Source organism: Theobroma cacao, chromosome 4, assembly GCF_000208745.1.
Source record: "Theobroma cacao cultivar B97-61/B2 chromosome 4, Criollo_cocoa_genome_V2, whole genome shotgun sequence".
NCBI lineage: Eukaryota > Viridiplantae > Streptophyta > Magnoliopsida > Malvales > Malvaceae > Theobroma > Theobroma cacao.
Genome location: NC_030853.1, coordinates 5,420,009 through 5,445,531, shown reverse-complemented (window position 1 = coordinate 5,445,531; position 25,523 = coordinate 5,420,009). Strand labels below are relative to the sequence as shown.

At 32.3% G+C, this 25,523-nt stretch overlaps 1 protein-coding gene and 2 long non-coding RNA genes across 3 annotated transcripts; all 3 read right to left on the bottom strand.

Annotated features, from left to right (window-relative positions):
* LOC108661551 lies at window positions 352–1,015 on the bottom strand. The gene is made up of 2 exons (XM_018118981.1): window positions 862–1,015; window positions 352–815 (listed from the first exon to the last, which is right to left on the bottom strand). The coding sequence occupies exons 1-2, from the start codon at window positions 1,013–1,015 to the stop codon at window positions 352–354; spliced, it is 618 nt and encodes a 205-aa protein (XP_017974470.1).
* Window positions 17,247–19,014, bottom strand: LOC108661663. Its single transcript, XR_001927434.1, has 3 exons — window positions 18,986–19,014; window positions 18,223–18,303; window positions 17,247–17,345 (listed from the first exon to the last, which is right to left on the bottom strand). It is a non-coding gene; the product is annotated as an uncharacterized LOC108661663 (long non-coding RNA).
* LOC108661664 lies at window positions 21,116–25,511 on the bottom strand. Its single transcript, XR_001927435.1, has 3 exons — window positions 25,474–25,511; window positions 24,615–24,690; window positions 21,116–21,293 (listed from the first exon to the last, which is right to left on the bottom strand). It is a non-coding gene; the product is annotated as an uncharacterized LOC108661664 (long non-coding RNA).

Here is a 25,523-nt window from a genome sequence, read left to right as displayed (position 1 = left end):
AAATAAGAAATAAAATAAAAAGAAACTTTAAAGAAAACGAGAAAAAGTTTAGAAAGCTTTAATTGCCTCCCAAGAAGTGTTTTTTTATAGTCACTAGTTTGACTATGGCACCCCTTTCTGTACTACTTTATAAGGCTTAAGGATTTGTTTATTGATCTTTAATGCTCCGATAAGTCAATTATCAATCTCTATAACACTATGAGGATGAACCATTACCACCTTGAAGGTTTTCCACCAACATGGTTTAAAATTCCATGGCAAATGATGGAGTTGTGAACTAGAAAATTCTACTTGCTATCCAACCACAAAATCAAGATGATTGGAAGGTGGTGGATTATACTTTTCATGACACTACTTATTTCTAAGATATGGTGGTGGTGGCTCTAACTTAAGAGTTGGTGCTTGCATCATTAAAGGTGTTGGAATAAGCTTACCTTTGTCTTCATTAACGAAATCCACTTTATAGCAATTATTTGTAAAGGAAGCATGATCAGTTGTATTGAAAACATTAAACTCAACTTCCTCCTCTCCAACTTTGAAAGTTATCTTGCCATTCTTCACATCAATGATTACTCCAACTATAGCTAAGAATGGTCTTCCCAAAATAAAAAGAATTTCAATATCGTCTTCCATTTCAAGCATTATGAAGTCCATTGGAATGTACAGCTTCCCCACTTTAACCAAAATGTCCTCTATAATGCCAACAAGGTACCTGATTGTTTTGTCTGCTAATTGTAAAGAAACTATAGTAGGTTGTATCTTATTAAGTTGAAGTTTCCTAGTAGTAGTCAAAGGCATAAATGAAACACCAACACCTAAATCACACAAAGCTTTAGAAAATTTTTAAACTACTAATAGTACAAGGGATAGAAAAACTCCCTAGATCCTTAAGCTTTGGTGGAAGCTCATTTTGGATTATAGCATTGCACTCCTCAATAAGTGCAACTGTCTCAAAATCTTCCAATTTCCTCTTTTTAGTCAATATGTCTTTCAAAAACTTCACATAACTTGGCATTTGTTCCAAAGCTTCAAGAAAAGGAATATTAATATGTAGCTTTTTAAATACCTCAAGAAAGAAATCTTTGGAATTATTTGTCGAGTTTTTGCTTTTGAAAACGATGAGGTAAAGGTGGTGGAGGTGGTTGTGAAGGCTTTATTTTTTTTTTCCTTTAATTTTTCACCATAATTTTCAACCATAGCATCTCTTTTAGGTTTTTTTTTCAGCAAACTTAACCAAATTTTAGAATTTAAATTTGATTCATTTACCTCTTTTCCACTTTTGAGTGTGATTGCATTGCAACGCTCTTTACCTTCTTTTTTGGGATTTAATTAAGTGTCACTAGGTAATGTACTTTGAGGTCTACCATTAATGGCACTAGCTAGTTGACCCACTTGTGTTTAAAGGTTTCAAATTGATTCTGCTTGCCTTTGAATGATGGTTGCTTAACTTTGAATGATGGCATCATTCTTTGCCATGAATTGCATGAACATCTTTTCCATGGTTGGCTATTTCTCTAGCATAAGAGCTTTATCTTGTAGTGGAAAACTCAAAGGAAAATTTGGCTTAGGAGCTGATAAAGATGCTTGGTTGTTGTTCCAAGGAAAATTAAGATGATCCTTTCGCCTTGGGCTATATGTGTTGGAATAAGGATTATTTTTTGGCTACCTATTTCCAACATGGTAGGTTGTTTTAGTGTAAATGAGACAATGGTCAAAGGAATGTCTTTCCCCATAACAATCACAAGTCATAAAAGGGCTCCAAATAGCATGGACAACCAAATTATCAATTTTCTTGGTGAAAGCAATCAATTGTCAATCAAAGCATTAATTGCATCAAGCTCTTGGATACTAGCAATTTTTCTTGCCTTAGCCATTGGTGATTGTTTGAAGCCACCTCCTCATCAAATTATAAGCCTCATCAATGAATTTACTCATAAGTGCACCTTTAGCTATAACATCAATTGTGGTTCTAATTGGTTGTCACGATCCAAACCCAAAGGCCATGATCGGTTTAAAGGTATCAATGGGAGTTACCCTCTTAACCCATGCAAGCCTAAAATGAACAATTCAAATCAAGTACTCAGAATTACCTCATGGGACTCATCTCCATGGAACCGTACATCAACATGCATGAACATATTATCTTCCATAGGACTTTATCATATTAGTCTACATATTTTCATGCCTAGAATACGAAAGTAGCATATATCTAAATAATGAGGATTAGCCATCTTGTGGCAGATACAAAAGCAATCATTTCTTGCCATATCTCATATACATGTCATTTAATACAAGACATAAACATAGTCATATCCATAATAGTCAAGCATGAATGACCAAACCAAATAACACCAGCGGAGCACGACTCAAAACAAAAGCGTTGACGCTTACTAGATGCCATATGTTCACCCACCCAAGACTGATAGAAGTATTGGCTCTTTTCAAAGGACAACGAGCCAAACAACTATTGACCTACAAAACAAGTGCATCATACATGTGTGAGTTATAAATAACTTTGTGAGTAGATATGAAAAGAGGGAACAAGCAAAATAGAAGAGTATTTATCAAAGATACATTTAAAATAATGCAAGCAATCCATTCGTAAACAATACCAAAGTTTGCCTTTCAAACATATCAAAATATTCAAAGGTTTGGGAATTTAATCCCTGAACAAAATCAAACATCCCAAGGTGCAAGTATGTGCCAAATATGATCAACTATTTAAGAAACCTCAAATCATCGTCTCAACATATACAAATTCATTTAAAAAGGGTTTTATAAGGTCTTGTTAAAAACCCATTCATAAGCTTTTGATATGAGAAAAATAGTTATAAAATGTTTAAGTATTTCCAAGAAAACAATTTATAAATATCGGGTTTTAAAGCTTTTGTAAAAGATGCTGAGGAAAACAAGGCTTAGTTTCAAAGAAAGTGAAGTAATGTTGTCATCTTTAGAAAATCCTTGAAGAAAAAAGGTGGAGTTCAAAAATTACATAATTCATAGTAAATTGAATAAGCCAAGTTTAAATAACATAGTCAAGGCAATTTCCCAATCCAAAGATCAAGGTTGAGACGAGTACCAAATCCAAATGCCAACATTAACCAAATACGAAACTCAAGCACCAAGGTCAAAATAAGTGTCAAATCCAAAATCCAAAGTCAGAATAATATCCATACCAAAATTCAAAATTCAAACAAGTCTCGAGTTCCAATTCCATAGTGTCATATATCATTTCAAATAGATCATGGAGCATTAGGTAGCATGGACAATCAAATCATGCATGCCATAGCACCAAAGTGGTCGGATACATGACAATCATCGATCGTATATCTAAGGAGGTAAGATCGTATCAACTACAATCGAAACCAAATCAAAGGGGTAGGACTTTGTCGACTACCCAATCAAAGCAAATCATTGTGCACAATCACTAGTTGCTAATGTCACTAGCTACAGCTCAATAACTTAAGTAGGCTCCACTAAAATAGTTTATGTTATGTTTCCAAATATCCAAATATTCTTTTCCATATGAAAAGGTAAATTCATTTGCCACCCAAGATCAAAGGGTTCAAAACAAAATGAAGTGAAAGTGTTCAAAGTCCATCTCTAAACAGGGGATGAATTCAATCATCTACACAATATAAGTTTGAAGTAAAGACTAAATCAAAATAATTAATCTCAAGGACAAATTGACCGGTACTAGGGTATATGCAAAACTAATCATTTTTCATTCCAAGTTTTCAAATCATCGATCAAGCAATCATCCATAGACCAATATCAATTTTTGAGGCATCAAACAATTGAAAGGCTTGTTCCCCATGCTTAAAACTAAACATGTATTGACATATTTACATAATATATATAGATTTCATAAAACAAGCTTGAAACCATTGCACACATCACAAAGTTTGTCAAAATATGTTTTAATGGAATGTTGTAGAATAGGCATGCTTAATTATATCAAAAAAAATTAAAAACATCATATCTACCCACCTTTTGAAGCATGCCTTTTCCTCTTGGCACCTTTCGTCGAAAGCTTGGATTTTTCAACAAACCTAATTTACTCCAATATCACCTAAAATGTATTCAATCATTAATAATCTTAAAATGCCAATAAAATGATATTTAATCATCAACACACTCAATAACCCCTAATAATTTCAGAATACTTTGAATACCCATTTCTAACCCTATTTAATCTTCACCTATTTCCAATTATTTCCACCAAACTTTCATCCAAACCTCATATCCATTAAGTAAAGAACTTATTTTTACCTATGTTTCCTCCTTGGTGAACTTCAAGTGAAGGGATCTAGCCAAACTTGGAAAACCTAGAAAGATTTTTAGCATTTAGAGAGACAAAACAGAAATCACCAAAACCAAGTTTTATGGGAGTGAAAATTCTTACCTTTAGCACTTAGAATCCAAGATTTGTTGATGGAGTTTTAAGATTTTGAAAGGTGTGAAATTGGAGAGAAAATAGGTGGAATGATTAAAAGATATGAGAAAAATGAAGGATTCTCAGGTTTTAAGGCTTTTAAGCCCCGTTTTAGGCTGACTGGGTAGCCTAGGGTCAACTACAGAGGGTAAAGGGTCGACCCTGGACCAAAATGTTCACATTTCCTTTCATTTTTTCTTCACAAGTTTGACTACAGAAGGTCTATAATCAACCTTGGACCAAAAGTGTGAACTCCCCCTGTTTTTACTTGAAATGGTCAACTCTTTATGCACTTGGGTTGAATTTTAAAGCCTAAATTCACAAATATTGTCCCTTTTAAGGCCTTAATCCATTCTAAATCCCTTCCACAACATCCATAACTTTTAGTTGTGAATTCTCAAAGATGAAGTTAAAGTTTTAAGTCAACAAAAGCATTTCCTAAGCTCACCAATTTAATTGTCCAATTTATCCAATTAACAAAAATTACGAATTTCACACTGGTCCTACCAAACCATTGTAAAGAGTTTGAACTTCTTGCCATTTAGGTAACCCATGGTGAAGCATCTTCTTAGAAAATTTTTATACCTCTCCCAAGGCTCACACAATGATTTACAATCAAATTTTGTAAAGGAAGTGATACCATTCGACATCTTAGCTGTCTTAAGTTGCGAAAAAAATTTTACCATGAATTTATAAGCAAAATCATCCTAAGTACTAACTGAACTAGTTGGAAGTGAATTTAACCAACTCTTTGCCTTATCTCTTACTGAAAATGGAAAAAGCATCAATCTAATGGCATCATCAGAAACACCATTATTTTTTAACATATCGCAAATGCTTAGGAATAACCTTCTCCACAAAATTCACAAGTGTCAAAGGGGCTTTGAACAACATTAACACTTAATTTATTAATTTTCTTTGTGAGAGAAGCCAATTCTATAGACAAAGCATTAATTTTTTCTACTTCATCAACTCTAGGAATTTTTCTTGGTCCTAATCTTTCAGATGGCCATTGGTAGTCATTGGAAGCCATTTCCTTAAGCAAATCATAGGCCTCATCAAAGGATTTACCCATAACTGCACCTCCAGTTGTAGCATCAATGGTAGTTCTAATAGTTCCTAGCAAACCATTATAAAAAGCCTAAACTTACAACCACTTAGGTAACCCATGGTGACGACACCTTCTTAACAAATTCTTGCACCTCTCCCAAGCCTCATATAGTGATTCAGAATCAAATTGCATGAAAGAGGTGATATCATTCTGCATCTTTTTTGTCTTGGCAAGTGAAAAGAATTTTGTTAAGAATTTATAGGCCAAATCATCCCAAATACTAATGAAACATATAGGAAGTGAATTTAATTAGCTCTTTGCTATATCTCTTAGTGAAAAAGGAAAAGGCATAATCTTATGGCATCATGTAACACCATTAGCTTTGAATGGGTTGCAAATTTCTAGGAAATTCACAAGATCGTCATTATGTAAACCACCAAACTGAATAGAAGTCTAAATCATCTAAATGATTATTGGATTAATTTTAAAGTTGGCTTGAATGGTAGGTCTTCAGATACTATAGTGGAGACCTTGTACTAGTGGGACAGCATATTCCCTTAAAGACTAGGTCTTTTCCCCTTATTGATTAGCCATTGTTTTACTTGGAGTATAAAATTGTTGATTTTTCCTTTGAAGTCTTCTAAATTTTTTTTTTATTTCGGGATCAAAAGGAACAATTTTTAAATTTTGGGCATTTCGCATACAATGACCAAACGTGCCTGAAAATTAAAGAAAAAGTTTAAAGTAATATTAGGAATGCTTGGTATTAAATTAACAAGAAAGAATTAAAAATCAATTTTCAGGCAACAGCGCCAAAAACTTGTTGTCGGATTATCCATGCAAGTGCACGTATCGTTTAACAAGTAACATCGAAGAAAGTAGAATTTGCTTCCATGGAGAATTGAATTAATCCTTACTTGTTAACTACTAAAATTAACATACCCTAATTTTATCCAAATAATTAAATTTAAAATTATTAAAAAAATTAAAACTAACGAACTGAAACTAAAATTAAAAAGAAAATTTATTTTTGAAAATTCAATCAACTACCAAACGTAAGATTATGACATCCCTCAATACATCATCTAAATATTGTCTCTCTTTCTTAACCTACTTCAATGGATTAAATTGCTAACCTAGAGTCCTAAATTATATACAAGTCTTTGTCGAATTTCTCATAAAAATATCTCTCTCAATTAATTTACTATATGTTTGTGCAAATGAAATTGAAAAAAGATTCATTAAGTTCATGCTCTAATCTTGGCTACATATGGCTTATAGGAGTATATATGCAAATCAAACCACCTAAACAACTAAGTGCATTTGATCATACGTTATTCTATTCAAGGTCTACTCTAAATCTCTACGTCAAGGTTTAACTTAGGTTTCAAATTCAATCTAATTGGTGGCCAAGAAATTAGAAGCATTGAAAACATAATAGAATAACACTTAAAACCATCAAACATAAGCAAAAAAGAGATAAATAATTCAGACTATGTATTAAGTTCAATCATAATCATAAATAACTAAATTAGTTCCCATAATGTCATACATCATCATCAAATAAAGTTTAAACATTGAAATCAAATGAAGAAAATAAAAGAATAACAAAAAGAATAAAGGAACTTCAAGAGTTGAAATCTTGATCTCTAAATCTTCTTAAATCCTTCAAATTCTTCTCTACTCCAATGAGACTTTTCTTCAATGACTTTCTAGCTGAATCTTAGCTCTAAATTTTGTGTTCCATGCTTTTAAAAGTCCTATGATAGGTTGCATAAATAGGGCTTAAAATTGAGTCAAGAAAAAAGTTTAAAAGCACAAAGAGTTTTCTCACTTTTGGGCTTAAATTTTAAGTTTTTTAGCTATTCTCGTCAAAGGCCATGGCCTACCTTTAGGTGAGCCTTGGCCTATACCATTTGGTTGCTTAAAGCATGATTTTCTTGTCAGGGGCACTGTGGCCTACCTCCCCCAAAGCCACGACCTTACTTCATTTGTTTTGGATTGCTGCAATGCTTCAATTTCAACAAGGTTTTTGACCACTTTCAAAGACAAACTAGGAAAAGTGATAAACATGAAAGTTGTAGCTTTTTTCTTAGCTTTTAATGGTTCGAGAATCACCTCATTTAGAGTTCTATAGAAAGAATTATGGTTAAAATACCGAGACAAATGCAGTGAAAGTCTGCATCTCATAATTTCTCTCCTTCTTCCATTAAAAGTCTTTCTTCAATAAGCACCTACAAAGTCACAAATTGATCAATAAAAACTTATCTTAGGCTCATAACCATCAATATAAACACAAGATTAACTAAGATTAGATTGACTCATCTAATTAACTAACTTAAAATATCTATGCATTACCATCAGAACTAAGCTAAATTATTATTAAAATTAAGTCCAAATAACTCTATATCATAGAGTTATTAATATTCAAGACATAATATATACTACTTACTCAAGAATAAATCAATCAATTTCTCGGACACTTAAAATAAGAATGCAATCAATCATTATTCTCATATAAATAACTTTTGGCATAGAAATCACCTATCTTCATTGTGTTCCAATCTTCAAGACTTTGCTTCCTTCTACCTTAGTTTACCTACAACACAATTTCCCATTTGAACTTATGGTATCCAAATTTCTTTGGATCCTTTTTGTTAGTCGTTGCAATCACAAAAAAATTTATTTACTTCACTTATAAAGTTTATATTATTTTTTCCCATTATCTTTATCCTTTGCTTTGCTTTCCAAGACCTCTAATGTTAGGTTCATTAAAGAAGATTATATTACACAGGAGCAAAGTGCCCTTTTGTTATGGGGGGGCCATGATGCACCCAAAAATTTTAAATTTTTCTATCTATTACATATATTTTAAGTGACTCTCTTAAAATAATTTTTATTGAATAATTAACACAAATAATAAAATAATAAAATAACCCTACAAGCTCCATTCAATCTTACTCAAACTCTTAAATTTTTCCCTAGCTCTTTAAATTTCTTTACACCTCCTTCCCTCTTTTTCTCTTTCTCTCTTTTTTTTTGGTAATTTCATTGTAAAATTACAAAAAGGTAAAGCTCATTATTATTATTTATATTTGTTATTTTTTTTTCAATTCTATTCTATTTGCTCATATGTTCTAAGTTTCTATATATTTTCTTTTCCAAATTTCTATGAACCATTAAACATATTCTTTTTTTTTATGTAGGTTCTATCTTCTACTTGCCATGTTCTTCTTTTTTTCTATTATGTGGATTTTATTTTCAATGATTTTTGTAAAACCCGACCCTATAAATACATGTCATGACATACATGCATTGAGTAGTATGTTATTACGCTAGAAAAGCACCTAAGAATAGACGAAACCTGATATTGTACCTAAAGGTACACTTAAATTCATTTAACCTCGAACTAGTTCAAATAGGAATTGTAGGATGAAATTTAATATTTTATAGTCCAGGAATGACTAAAAAATGATTGTTCGGAGTTCGAGGGTTCATTTGGGGTAAAATTAGAAATTTTGATATTCAAGGGCAAAATCGTCATTTTGCCACCTAAGATAATAATTTGATCATGGAGTGAAATTTTTGACCAAGATTAACTATTTGGAGTATAATTTAATGATAGGAAGTGAAAAAGTTTAATTCTGGTGATTTTTGGAGTGTAGGGGCAAAATCGTAATTTTGCCACCCACGGACAAAATTTGAGATTTTGAGAGAATTTAGATCAAATTTGACAAATTGGAGAATGGTATGAGTATAAGGGATGAAAAATATGTCTATGGGCAATTTTTCAATTTTTGGGGCAAAAATGTAATTTTTGACTTTTACGGGGGCAAAAGTGTAAATTTCAAAAATTACTCCACCGAGACTTTGGATGAGTCTGAGAATTTTATCTAAGCTATGAATATATGAGACAAGTGTATGGTGAAAATTTGGAAACAAATGGATGAAATTTTAAAAATGGGCCAATGGGAAAGTGACATGTGGCATTTTTTAATGAAATAATATTATTTTAATGAAAAGTCAGCCATTTAAACCCAAATTTTGAGTGCTGGCCGGCCATAAGGAAGAAAAAGAGAGGAAATAGAGAGGAAAGGAAGAAAAAAAGAAAAACCAAAGAGAAACAAGAAAATTCAAAGGGAAATTCGCGGTTTTCGACCGTTTACGCGTCTAACGGTAAGATTTTTCGATTTTAGCTTGATTTCTACCTTTCCTATGCCTTTATTTCCATTTAGCATGCTTGAGGAGAGAGATCAAAAAGTGATATCAAGGGCTGGACGAAATTCTAGGGGAGAGAAATTGAAATTTTTAGGTTTTGATTTTTAGTTAAATTGATAGTTTTAGTTAGTTAAATGTGTTTAGAAATTAAATTGGGCAAGAAATCATTAAATTTTCACAATACCCACTCTTGGCTGGATGCTCAATGCTGTACAATGATGATGAATTGATTTTATTCTAAGGAAAATGAAGAGAAAATGATGAAAAACGATTAAACGTGATAGAAAAACAAAGTAGAAAATTAACCGAGTTAATGTCCCATTTTTGGCCGAATTTTCCAAGGAAGGGAGTGAGCTGATTTTGTTGTTTTTAGAAGGTTATTGGCTGATATTTAATGGTTAGAAATGTTGGAGAGAGAATGGGATGATTTAGAGCTAAAATGGAGCGCGTTAGCAATTTATCGGGCAAAGTGCCAAAAATAGGTTAATACCGCGTTTAAGCCGTTTTAGGCTATTGCATTTCATACCATGCATTAGTATAGGATTTAAGTTAATTATATAGTGATTTAGCATCAATGTGATGAATTGTGTAAATTTTTGTAATGTGTCTAGGAGGAGAGCCTTCCGGAAAAGGCAAAGAAGTCGTACCCGACGAGTAGTGATCGGGGCGCTTAGAAAGCTTTTAGTTTGTACAAACGGTGAGTAAACTTATTATTATTGTAAATTATCTAGAGTTTATTTTTAAATGCCCTTTATGTATTTTATGAAATGAAAACGAGATTAAAACGGGATTTTTGATGTTTTAGGAATAAATGTGACAAATAAAAATATATTGTATTGATTATGAAATTGAGTAATTGGAGGCTGCAAATTGACTTGAAAAATATATATTTTCCTAGGAATGGCTTATGAGAAATGAGTATATGTGGCTATATTTTGTGAGTGCATTGGGAAATTTATGTAAGTTGTTTTTACTATGCAGGCTGGATAAATAAATAAAAGCCACGTTATACTGTCGAAATTTTATTAAAATTGGTGGGTTAGTCACTGCAGTGACGGGTTTCCGTGGACTGCCTATTAGAGGGGCACGGTAAACCCAGTTATATAGTTACTCCGGTTGTAGAGGCGAGGAGGGTAACTCCTGGGGTAGTATTAGAGCTCACTTCACGTCGAACCCCCACGTGAATGTGTAACTCGGCCAACGCCAAGGAACGGCTGGTTTTAAAAATAAAAATGTGTTTCACGTGTGAATATTTTAACACCCTTGGCGGACTCGGTTAGATGCCTCGGCCAAGGTATCCCCGAGGATTAGTTTTGGCTTGAGCCTTGTTTTAATAAAAGACATAAGCCTTAACAACTGTTTTGGTAAATTACAAATATTTTATGGTTTAAGAAATAAATTGAAAACATTATGAAATGGGTTGAAATTTGTTGTTTAAACTTGCCTCCATTTTACTCGCCTTTAGATATTTATGATAATGTCTGTTTACTCATTGGGATTGCAAAATCTCACCCAACTCCTTTCCACCCATTTCAGGTTCAGTATAGACTGTAGATAGCTGATCTCATCGAGGACTACCATTGGATCTGCATTTTCCAAACCGTAGGTTCACAGTCCTCTTTACTTTTGTTTATTCGGGGGCCCTCTTGTTATTGTAAATTAAATTAAATATTTTGGCTTACTGTATTTCAGTATGTATAAATTTATTTAGCTTTTACGCTATAAAAATTATTCACTTATAACTCTATAAATATTATTTTATAAGAAAATAGAATATTTTCCTTAATATTTCTTTTATTTTCTTATTATATTCAAATAACCGTAATTTCGTTTTAAATGAAGATTTTAGACTTTTAAACTCATTTTGAATATGAATTATGTGTTTTGTACTTGTATATTACGTTTTAGCCAGTTTCAAAATTTTTTAGAAAAAAAGACCAAAATACCCTTGTGTGACGAAAATTTTATTTTGATTGTTTTTGATCTAAAATAGTATATATTCTCTAAAAACTCGATATTTAACAATGATTGCTCACAGGAAAGGAAAGAAACTGATATGTAAGCCTTATGGGGTTCAGGTTGGCATTCCGGATAATGAGTGTCAATCGGGATGTCGCGGTGATTGTCATGGGCCTGGGGGAGGTTCTGGGTCGTGACAATTTTAGTCTTTAAAAATTAAAAAATTATTATGTAATTCTCAAATATAAGTTCGAGTATTGCATTATTAGTTGTTGCTTAAAATTTCACCAATATATCATTTTTTTTATTAATCCTAATTATATAAGAAAAAATTATCTTGAGTATATCTTTTTAATGTGTTTTATGTTTTATATTTAGTTGAAAGGAAATTATCTTGAGTATTTAATCTTTAAACAATCCTGATTATATAAGAGGAAATTATTAATTCTGTTTATAGTATTTAACTATTTATATTTTATCCATTATAGTTTAATATTTAGTATTTTAAGTTTAAATAGAATTAAATAAAATTTAGATGTTGATTGTATTAATTTTTTAGTCATTTACATTGAGGAAGACAAGACTCCGGAACAAATTGATGATGAGTTTCTTGCAGATAATTTAATTGTTTATGTTAAGAAAGACATTGCCATTGTGAAACAAAACTTTCCTAGAGGACTATTAAAAGTCTTTTTCTTTTTGTTTCTTTTGATTTACATGTTATATAAAATTATTATCTATTATGAATCTTTTGATTGTTAATGGTTAAGTTCAACATATTAGTTTTAAAAATTTTTAGCCTTCATTCCTCTTCGTCTTTAGCCCCTCAATAAAAGTTAGCTTGCTTTGTCCCTGATATTAAAGACTGTTATCCATTCTCTTTATCCTTTTCTTTGCTTTCCATTGTCCATCCTTGTTTCCTATTTCTTTAGTTTCTTCTCTTTTTACTACCCTTATCTGATTCTAATTTTCTATCTTTTTTTGTTTCTTATTTATTATTCATTATAGTTTTCCCTTTTATTTTATGTTTTCATGATTACTAATCTTTTTGTGCTTTTGTTTACTTTAACTATTATTGTCTTTTTTATCGTCACATTTTAAGTTTTCGCTTCTCATTGTGTTTCTTTATCATCAAGCTTTGATTCCTCTATGCAAGTAATAACTCCTTGCATGTTTTTTTACCTTTTTAATTATTTTGCTTTCACTACTCATTTTTTTCATCAAGTCTTCACTTTTTTTATTTTATTATTTTTTGTTTGTAATTAATTTTTGATTCCACTATCTAACCTTATTTCTTGTTTCTTCAATTTCCCCTTTTTTTCCTTCCTTTATCATATTCTAATTTTTTTTTATCTTTTTTTGTTTCTTATTTATTATTCATCATTCCATTTGAGGTACTTGGAAAAAACATTTTAAATGTAATTTCTTATTTCTCCATTTGTTTTTTCCATTTGCTTTGTTTTGCTTTTCTTCTCTTCTTTTTTCCCATCATTGTTGTCATAACGATTAAGTTCGTAAACTCAACAATTCGACATGTTAAAGGAATCGCCACCAATCTTTTCTCTTTTTCTTTAAGTGCCATTAGTCACCTAGGTGAATCTGTACTTTTTCATTAGGTCCTAAACTTGACTTAGGCTCAGTCAAAACAATAGGTTCCGATCTATGAAACAAGCTCGGTTTGGAAGTATAGTTACGTGTAAGGAAGGTGTTAACACCCTCACAATGTCCACTACGTGGTACCTAGTTAATTATGTATTATCTTTTTTAACCTTGATAAATGATCCTTGAATTCGATATCCAATCTTATTTTTTATAATTATTTTTTTATATTTTGATTATTTTATTTCATTATTTTTAAACAAATAAAATTTTTTTATATTGAAATATTTCCTAAATACTCCAATACTTATGGCAGAATTTGAGAAAAATCCCTTACCTAGAAATTTTCTTGAAGTTATTACTTATAATTTTCTCAAAATTTCCATCATCAGAGAATTTTTTTTATACTTTCTTTTTACTTATTTATTTATTTCATCTTATTATTATTTTTATTATTTTTGTTATCACTATTATTTATGAAAATACTTATATTGTAAATCTTTTAAAATTTTCCAACACTTAAGGCAAAATTTTAGAAAATTTCCTCACCTAGAAATTCTTTGAAAATTATTACTCATAACTTTCTCAAGAATTCATCATTGGAGGGTTTTATTTATTTAATATTATAATTTTATTTTGCAAAAATTTTGAATATTTATTTATTATTGTCTTTTAAGCTTATAAAAGTTATTTACAAATAAATCCTTTTTTTGAAAATTAATTATGAGATTACCACCCAATACTTATAGCGAGGTCTCATAATTATTCTTACTTTAAAAAATTTAAGAACATTACTACTTGTAACCTTTCATGAAATTTTCATTTAAAGGATTCATTTTTAAACGATTATACAATTTTATGTACATATCATAGAATTTTAGATGCTTTATTTTTTTAATTCCAAACGATTATGAATAAAAATCAATCTAGGATAATTATAACCTAAAAATTTTATTTATTTTATTATGTTTTTTATTAATACTAAAAATAAAAATAAAAATAAAATAAAGTAAATAGCTTTTATATAGTCTAGATCATTTATTTATTTATATTTTTTTGTATGTTATTAATACTAAAAATAATGTATAAAATAACATATAAAAAGGTGTAAATGAGAAACCCATACCTTTTATATAGACTAGGCTCGTTTCTTAGACCCAAAATACTAATCAGACCTCTAGTCCAGCTTGCAACAAGCTTTATGTTTGATATTAATTGAGTCAATGCCTCAAACTAAATTTGTATTCTTTTCCTTTTGTTACTTCCAATACGGTGCTATTTTGGTAAAGAATGTAAACCTTCCTATGGTAACCTCTTTCACTTCTACTCTTCTCTTCCTCTCTCCCTTAGTATGAGAGGCGCGGAGGGTATCTCCTAAGGTAAGTTTAGAGTTCACTTCACGCCGAACCACCACATGAGGATGAAACTCAACCAACGCCAAGGAATGGCTATATTTTAAAAGTAAAAACATGTTTTATGGGTATATGTTGTTTTCACATCCTTGGAGAACTTGGTTGGATGCTCGGGCGAAGGTGTCACCGAGTACAAGTTTTGGTACAAGCCAAGTTTTTAAGAGAATCATAAACCTTGTTGATTATTTCGATCAATGTAATTGTTTTATATGAATTGAAATGAGTTTTAAATGTTATGAATCATATTATGATGGGATGATTTAATTGTCTCCATTTACTCGGCTTTAGATGTTGTAGATGAACTTTTCTTACTCACTGGGTTTATAAAAACTCACCCTTTCTTTTTACCCATTTCAAGCTCAGGACAATCTGTAAATAGCCTATTTTATCGAGGGTTGCTTTTGGATTTGCATCCTTAGAAATCGAAGGTCTACAGTCTTGTATATTTTCGGTTATTTTGGGGCCCACATGTCATTGTAGAATATTTTTGTATACCATGTTTAGTGTGCTATTATATATATGAATATATTTTACTCTTACGCTACAAAAATTATTTATGCAGGATTCTATAAATTGTTTTATAAGAAAATGGAATATTTTATTTAATATTTTATTTAATTTGATTATTCATAATTTCATTTTAAATGGATGATCTAGATTACTAAAATTATTTTTAGATAAGAAATGTATATTTTTTGATCATATATTGTATTTTCACCAGGTTTCATAATTTTCAAGTAAAAATGACCAAAATACCCTTGTGTAGCAAAAATTACTTTTTATTTGTTTTTAATTTAAAAATAATTTATATTCCCTTAAAACATGATATTTTGTAACTGTTGCTGATAGGGGAGACGTAAAATTGATGCAAGAGCCTTGCGAGGTTTCGGTTGACATTTCGGGTAATGAATGTCTATCGAGACATCGTGACAGTTGTCACGGGCTCGAAGGGAGTACCTGGTCATGACACTTGCCTTCATCAACTAAATCCACTTTATAGAAACTATGTGTATATGGATACTTGATTGCATTTAAAATATTAAACTCGACTACTTCTTCTCCTACTTTAAAAGTTACCTTGCCTTCCCTTACATCAATGATTACGCCTGCAGCAACCAAGAATGGTCGTCCCAAGATTAAAGGAATTCCGACATCTTCTTCCATGCTAAGCACAATGAAGTCCGTTGGAATATAAAGATGCCTAACTTTAACCAACACATCCTCAATAATCCCAACAGGGTACTTGATTGTTCTTTCAACTAATTGCAAAAAAACTATTATAGGTTTGTATCTTATTAAGTCAAATTTTCTCAACAATTGATAAAGGCATGATTGAAACACCAACACCTAAATCACACAAAGCTTTAGAAAATTTAAATATGCCAACAGTGCAAAGTATAGAAAAACTCCTTGGATCCTTAAGCTTTGGTCGAAGCTTGTTTTGAATGTGTTGCACTCTTCAGTAAGTGCAACTGTGTCAAAGTCTTTTAATTTTTTCTTCTTAGTTAGGATGTCTCTTAGAAACTTAGCATAGCTTGGCATGTTTTCCAAGGCTTCAGCAAAAAGGATATTTATGTGAAGCTTCTATAAGGCATTGAGAAATTTCTTAAACTTCTTATCAAGCTTTTGCTTTTGCAACCTTTATGAAAATGGTGGTGAAGGATAATTTGCTGAAGCCTTCACTTGATTTTTGTAACACCCCCAATTTTCGATGTAAATTAAGAAAACTAAGAATGATTTATGGATATGTGAATGCTTGAGGACTTTATACGATATGATATGTATGGCAAGTGTTTGAAAGTGTAAATATTGATACTTAGGAAAAATTTTAATGAAATATATGATAAATCCCATAGCTTGAGGTTTTGATCTAAGTTTGGTGTATGATTGTAAATTTGCGTGTATGGGATTATGCTAAATGAATGATTTGACATGTGATATTAATAAGGAATGATTTTAGTGTGTTCATCTTAGATTTTTGGAAGTTTTGGAAGCTTCAAACTGCCTACAAGGGAAAATGTATCGATACATACCCTCATTTATCGATACATTCTTGGTGTCACGACTCGGTACTCTCCTCGAGCCCGTGACAACCATCACGATGTTCCGATAGACATTCACTACCCAAAATGCCAACCGAAACCCCGTAAGGCTTTAATATCAGTTTTTACACCTCCCCTGTGAGCAACAGTTATTAAGTATCATGTTTGGAGAGATTATAAACTATTTCCAAATCAAAACAATAGAAAAATAATTTTTCGCTCACAGGGGCATTTTGGTCATTTTTCTCGAAAAGTCTCGAAACTAGCTAAAAATGTAGTATGCGAGTGGAAAACACATATTTCATAATCAAAAATAAGTTTAGATATCTAAAACATTCAGTTAAAGTGAAATTATAACTATTTAAATATAATAAAAATATTTAATAAAATATTCTTTTTTTTATAAAATAATATTTATAGAGTTACCGGTAAATATTTTTTATAGCGTAAAAGCTAAATAAATTCATACATACTGTAATACAGATAACCAAAATATAAAATTTAATTTACAGTGACATGTGGGCCCACGAACGACTAAAAGTATTAAAAGCGATAAACCTACAGTTTTTGAGGATGCAAGTCCAACTGTAGCCCTCAATGAAATAAGCTATTTACAGACTATCTTGAGCCTGAAATGGGTGGAAAGGAGGGTGGTGAGATTATATAATCCTAGTGAGTAAACAAATACCATCTAAAATATCTAAAGCTGAGTAAATGGAGACAGATAAAATAGTTTAACATACTGTAATTCATCACCTTTCAACTCATTTCAACCAAATAAAATCAATTCATACAAATCGAGTAATCAACATGGCTTATGAATTTCTTACAAATTTGGCTCGTGCAAAAATCATTCTCATACTCAGTTATCTGGGATACCTTGGCCGAGGGCTATCCCAACCGAGTCCGCCAAGGCTGATAAAAAGTTATGTACGCATAAATCATGTTTTTATTTTGAAAACATAGTCGTTCCTTGGCGTTGGCTGAGTTCACCCTCACGTGGTGGTTTAGCGTGAAGTGAACTCTAAAGTGTTAACCTCAAGAGTTATCCATCTACGCCTCTCATACTGAGGTATGAATATAATAGGGTTACCGTGCCCCTTCTAATAAGCTGGTCCACGGAACTCCTCCATTGCAGTGACTAATCAATAACCCACCAATTCAATAAAATTTAACAGCATGACATGGCAATTTTATCATTATCCAGCCTATCAAGGCAAACAACAGTTTATACATTTTCAACACAAATACCAATTCAACCATTCATGCCAATATTATCATAAGCCATTCAATTCAAACCATGATTTATAACACAGCAATTAGTCTCCAATTACTCCATTTTCAAAACCATCTTTCAATTTCAAGACAATTTTATAAAATCATTTTCATTTAATCACATGTTGCTTATAAAACATAAAGATTTACCATTTAAACTCATTTTCCATAAAATCACAAAATCGGATTAAAACCACTTTAGATAATTAAGATGATAGTAAGGTTACTCACTGTAATGGATATTGAGTTCCGAGTACTCTGATTCTTGATCCTCCGGTAATATCTCTTTACTTTTGCCAGAATGCTCACTACCTATACATAATGCACAATAAGCCATTTACTACATTTGTGCTAAATTGTTATAAAACCAATTCAGGCTCTATACTAATGCATGAAATGGGATGTGAAATACTCGGGTAACTATCTAAATACGGTGTTCAATATAAATTCAAATATGTCCCTAAATAAAACGGTATTGGCCTAATTTGATCTATCACTCGATTAATTGGCCAATACATCCAATTCAACTCCAAATAATTCCATTTTTCTCCCAATTCTCTAAATCATCAAACACAAATTAAATAACTTGAAATATGGCAAAATCATCCTCACATTTTCTCTTGGAAAATTCAGCCATGGTGGGTGCATCAACACTATAATTTTTCTTACTTGATTCTCACACCATAAATCACTAATTCGTAACCAAATCACTTGAAATAAAATCAAAATCATCCTCAATATTCCACATGGAGAACTCGGCCAATGATGGGTGATGGAAGAACATGAATTTTTCTTGCTTGATTTTCATGCTACACATCACCAATCAACTAAAAACGCTAAAATACATTGAAATCTAACCAAATCAAGCATCAAAACCTCTCTCTAAGTGTTCAGCCAGCAAGATACCCATCATGAAATCATGTGATTCAAACATGGAAAATGCAAAAGAATGCATGGGAAAGGTAGATCAGAAGTCAAAATCAAGAAATTTTACCTTTGATTACTTGATTACTTGAAATCCACCAATTTTCTCTTGAATTTTCACCATAGGGTTCTTGTTCTTTCTTTTCTTCCTTTGTTCTTGCTTTGGCCGGCCATATGAAGAGATATGGGCTGATTTTATGCTGATTTTTAAGCCAAATAATAAATGGATGAAAATTTGACACATGTCACCATTCCATTGGTCCATGTGTCATACTTACCCATTAAGCAATCTCTCTCCACCACTTAAATTTTCTCAATTATCCATGATAATATTGGGTAAAATCCATGTGCTGGACAAGTTTTGGGTGGTGTAAAATTACAATTTTGCCCCTGAGGTGGTAAAATGACTATTTTGCCCTTATGCTAGAAAAAATGTCGAAATTAAAATTTTTCACTTTTCAAACTCAAATTATGTTCTAAATAGTCAATGTTGATCAAAAACTTCTTCCAACATTCCAATTTTTAACCTCGGGTGGCAAAATGACCATTTTACCCCTAGGTCATGAAAATTCCAATTTGACTCCAAATCGGTCCTCAAACTCCGCATCACCATTTTAAGTCATTTTGGGGTTTTAAAATTCTCAATTTCATCTTAAAATCTCTATTTCGACTAGTTCGAGGCTTAATTCAACTTAATTGTACCATTTGGTACATTCCCGTCCTTTAACGATTTTTAAGGTACCCAAGTATGCAAACATGTATTCTTATATAGGAATGGCATAATAAACATATTGTAGAGCTAGGCTTGACACTTGGCAAGAAGAACAATATGGGATGTTCTAGAGAAATTCTATCGATACAATGAAGGATGTATCAATAGATTCCGAATTTGATGAACATGTATCGATACATTGCCCCAATGTATCGATACGTTTGAAGTAGAAAGCACTCGGGATCATTCTGCTTGAAATGTATCGATACATTGCCTCAATGTATTGATACGTTCATTCTAAATTTGGGCAGATGTATCAATACATTGCCAAATGCATTAATACATCACAGTCAAAGGTAAAAATAAAAAAAGGTTCAAACCATTTTCACCCAACCCTTTCACTCAACTCTTTCTCTCATTCTCTCTCTCTAAAAAACCCCAAAAGCCCTAACCCTTAAATTGAATTTTTGAGCTATTTGAGGCTATTTGGAGCTTGAGAAACCATTCTAGAGGTAAGATTTAATGTTTTTACTGATTATTTTTCAATTTAATCAATTAATAACTACAAAATCCTATTTTTTTCAAATTTGGCAATTTTCCCTCTTTGGCTTCGATTGAAGAATTGAGAGCTAAGACTCATGCAATCTAGCTTCTAAGGTATGGGTATAGCTCGTTAATGAAGAATTTGAGCTTAAATAGTTGGATTGCTAAGAATTGGTAAATTGTGCAAAAGCTAGCATTCTTCAAAAGCCACGCATAATTAATGTTTCGATGTTCTAATGTGTTTGAAGGGGAAAACAAAGTTAAATCAATTTGTTGGAAAGCTAGACAACGATTGAAGGCTAAGGATTGAAACTTGACTTAGGGTACCTCCAATTTGTCATTGTGAGTGGGTTTAGTTTAATATGCATGTAATGCATGACGCATGAAAGGTATGTTGCATTAGTACTAGAATGAAATATGTATGCCTAAATGAATGAACCTAGGCTAGAAAACAATATACGTGTATATCTATATATGTGATTTGTGGGTGATTGTGTGCTGTGATGTGAGCCACCTGGGTGGCCTATGCTATGTGTGAGGCACATGGGTGGCTTATGCTATGTGTGTCTAGACTAGGATGTCAAGAGGCTATGATGAACATCTAGGAGTAGATTGACCTAAGTGAATGATATGTTGAGATGATTTGATTGAATGATACCTTAAAGACTTAGAGGCACCTAGAACCTTAACGAGCTTAAAGACGATTGAAGCTTAATGTAACGACCCCCTCCTTGGTCACTACCAGCGTTCGAGACCTACGGGAAAGACCCGTAAAGTCCCGAACAAGCCTTACTCGAAATGCCCGTTAGTTTATTATATACGATCCCATTCCATATTGATACTAAAAACAATATACTCTCATATAATCAATTCAAGCTTTAAACCATAAACATAATAATCGATTCAAGCTTTAAACCATTTAATCACAAGTATATACATCGAAATTCATATTCTTAAATTATTTACGTATAACAAAATCAATATCCATTTGCAACTTAATAAATAAAGTGCTATGACTCAACCTCTAATAGCGGAGTGACTCAGGATAAAATGCTATGAGATGACTGTACCTATTTGCGATGGACCATACACGTTAATGATTACATGTTAGGCCGATCCTTATCTGCAAAAAAAAAAAAGAGAGGTGTGAGTCTCACAGACTCAGTGATCATCGGCTCCGTGAGTAGGGCGTAGATGGGAAACAAGCAATAAAGTAGAGATTTTGAATAATAAAACTTGCAAGAATAGATAAAAATATTTAATTCAAACGAAGATTTGTGCTTTATATATATATAAGAAAATATCGAGAACTCTTGTAAGTTGTAATCAACCATCATGTATATCAAATCAAGTAAGTAAACTTTTGTGCAGTCGAACTTAATCAGTAAAATATCATTTTAAACCTCGTGTTCGTAAAAGATCTTTGCAGTCAAAATTATCTCATGTCATACTCAAATCAAATCAATAAAGTTGGGCAAGCTCCCCGTAAAACGAAATAGTAACTACGTTAATACACAATTCACAAATCACCTCGCACGCGAGGGTAAAATTCATATAACAGTAAAACCAAGGGGAGCTATAGGAAACCATATAATTTCGTTTTCACCATGCAAGAAATAAGAGTATGAAAACCCAAAGAGATTTTAGTCTCGAGTAAGAAATCAAATAAAATTCATGGTCCCGCTACCACATAATAACGTCCAGGAGCCTCGCTCCACCGGATCCCATATGCCATGGCAGTCTCAATGATGTTGGCTGACATCGGAGAATCAAGCGATCGCAACCGCGTAATCATCTAGTGGCCTAGCCACGTATACATATATCACAAGCCGTGGTCCCCGCCATGCCTAAATGCCCATCGGTGATCCAAAGGTTCTCTTGCTAGAGCTCACTCATGCACGAGGGTCATACTTAACTGAAGCGACAACTGGCCTACTATCGAATCTCTCAGTTTGTAAAACCATTTTCAAATTGTGTTATGTCCTTAAAAGCTTGTCTCAAAATTATTTCCAAAGCATTCAACACAGGGTATGATAAAACCTATCATCTTCTCAAAATATATTTATGCATGAATTTCAAAACAATAACTTGCATGGTGAATAAGCAATATAACCATGAATGCACATTGTACAAATATAAGGCACAGATTTTGAGGCAAAACAATGCAAAGGGCTTGTTTCCCGATTTTCAAAACACTTTACATATAATTTATACATATATATTCAAAATAAATTTTGAAAATAATTTGCATTCACAATTCTCTAAAATTTCTACCAGCACATGCTATCCACAATTTTTACATCTAAATAAAATATACATACATTTACACTATTATGGAAAATTTTAAAATTGACACCCCCTACTCACATCACAATAGCGGGATATTACATCGCTATTTCTACTTGCCGGTTGCTCGTCATTTCCTCCAACATGCCACTATAGTGCACTACTTTCACATAAGCACTTCCAAATTGGGCTGGGTGGCCCAACTCTCCACCTTCCTTTTCTCTTTTGGACTTTTCTTTTCTTATTGCCGTTGGGCCCTTTCCGTGGGCTCTTCCCATTTCTTCCTATTGGGCCATGCCCAATTTATTTTATTTCATTTCATTTCTTTCTCTTTTCTTTTTTTTTTCCTTTTCTTTTTTTTTCTTCCTCCTTTACACTAGCAGCAACTCCACCATGTCTTCCTCTCCACACCGGCAGCTATTTCATTTCTTTCTTCCTCTCACCACTAGCAACAAGTTTCTTTCTTTTCTCCCTCAAAATTGGCAGCATAAGGTTGCTATCTTCTTCCTCAAAATCAGTAGCCACAACTGCTCATTTCTTCCTCAAAACTCGACAACCAAAGCTGCTCTTTTCTCCCTCAAAAATTGGTGGTCAAAGCTACTCATTTCTTCCTAAAAAATCAGCTCTTTCTCTCCTTTAAAATTGGTAGCAAAACCAGCTCTTCTTTCCCCTTAAAATTATAGCAAAAACTAGCTCTTTTCCCCTTAAAATGGCAGCAAAAGCCTGCTCTTTTTTTTTCCATTAAAATGGCAGCACATAACCCCTCCACACTCAACTTCTTCTCCCTGTCTTTTCTTTCCTTTCTCTTCCTCTCTCTCGGCTTTTTCTCTTTTTTTTCTTTCCCTCCTTGCTCAACTAAATGGGGCATAAATAATGGCTGTTACAAGGCCATTTAATGGCTGAAATGGTGAGGGGAGACCGAATATGTCACAACTCTATTTTCGGGCCATGACGGATGTAACGACCCAATAGGCACAGCCCATTAGGCCCAAGCAAGCCTCTCTATATGCCCTTGTATATTAGTCTATCTATCTATCATATTTCTTTGAGATCTATACTTAATAGTGTTCAAATATCAATTTCTTCAAACGCAATTCATAGAACCCAAGTGGATGTTCACATTGGCATCATAGTTCGAAATATACATAGATTGTCACGACCCGGTACTCTCCTCGAGCCCGTGATAATCTTCGCGATGTCTCGATAGACATTCATTACTCGAAATGCCAACCGAAACCCCGTAAGGCTTTAATATCAATTTTCTCACCTCCCCTGCGAGCAACAGTTGCTAATATCATATTTTAAAAGATTATAAGCTATATCCAAACCAAAACAATAAAAAAATAATTTTCGTCTCACAGGGGTATTTTGGTCATTTTTCTTCAAAAATTTCGAAACCATCTAAAAATGTAGTATATGAGTGAAAGATACATATTTCATAACCAAAAATAAGTTTAGATGTCTAAAACATTCATTTAAAGGAAAATGATAGCTATTAGAATAAAATAAAAATATTAAATAAAATATTCTATTATCTTATGAAACAATATTTATAGAGATATCCGTAAATAATTTTTGTAGCGTAAAAACAAAATAAATTCATACATACAGTAACACAGTGAGCCAGAGTGTGTAATTTAATTTACAATGACATGTGGGCTCCCACGAATGATCAAAAGCTTTACCTTAGGAGATACCCTCCGCGCCTCTCGTACTAAAGTAAATATAACGAGTTTACCGTACCCCTCTAATAGGGTGGTCCACGAAAACCCGCCGACTGTAGTAAGCTAAATACATAACCCACCAAATCAATAACATTTCGGCAACATAACATGGCTAATATAATACTATCCAGCCTGTTAAGGCAAAACAAACAATTCATACAATTTCAACACAATTTCCAATTCAGCCATTCATGCCAATATCACCATAAGCCATTCAATTCAAACCATAAATTTACAACACAATCAAATAGTCTCAAATTACTCAATTTCTAAAATCATCATTCAATTTCAAAATGATTTATAAAACTCATTTCATTTAATCACATTTTACTTATAAAACATAAGGATTTATCATTTAAACTCATTTTTCTATAAAATCACAAAAATGAATAAAAACTACTTTAGATACTTAAGACGATAATAAGGTTACTCACGATATCGAGAGTTCAAAATGCTCCTATTCTTTGTCCTCTGGCACAATGTCTTCACCATTGTTAGAAGACTCACCATCTATACACAATACACGACAAATAATTCAATATATTGTGTCATGTCATTATAAATCTATTTTAGGCTCTATATGAATGCATGAGGTTGTTTGGATAGTCACTTAATGATGGTCTTACACATTGGTTCAATTGTGATCGGAATGGATCGATTTTTGACCTAATTCGAACTCTCCCCCTTTGATTTAACCAAAACATCCAAATTGACTCCAATTATATTCATCACACTTCCAATGTTCCAAAATACACCAAAACGCTTGAATGAGCTTGACTTTCTCATTGTTATTCAACTTATTTACTAAAAGAACTATACTTTAAAATTACCATTTTCGATTTCCATCACCACCATTCATTAAATTCTAACCAAATAACACAAGATATCACAAGATTCATCATCACTAGGTTCCTTATGAAATTCGGCCATGGTGGGTGCATAAACACTATGGTTTTTCATACTTGACTTTTACACTTTACATCATAAAACAACTAAAAATATCTAAATAGCATGAAATTCATCAAAGTCCATTTTCCAATTTCTCTCTTGAAAAATTCAGCCAATGGGTGTGGGTGAAGGGCATGAAATTTCTTGCTTGTTTTCCATGCTAAACATCAGCAAACAACTAAAAACACTAGAATAACATGAAATCTAGCTAAATCCAAGATCAAAAACCCCTCCCCCATGTCCGGCCAGCAAAGGTATCTTCATGCAAACTTGATTCTCAACCATGGAAAATGAAAAAGAATGCATAGGAAAGGTAGATCACAAGCTAAAATCAAGAAATTTTACCTTTACTTGCTTAATTCCTTGAAATCCACCAATTTTCCCTTGAATTTTTG

What these genes read in the sequence shown, in the direction of transcription:
- LOC108661551 (XM_018118981.1), bottom strand. Translation starts at nt 1,015, where the DNA reads ATGCCAAGTTATGTGAAGTTTTTGAAAGACATATTGACTAAAAAGAGG. An exon ending in AGGGAGTTTTTCTATCCCTT is followed by an intron (nt 816 to 861) that starts GTACTATTAGTA and finishes TGTGTGATTTAG; the next exon opens with GTGTTGGTGTTTCATTTATG.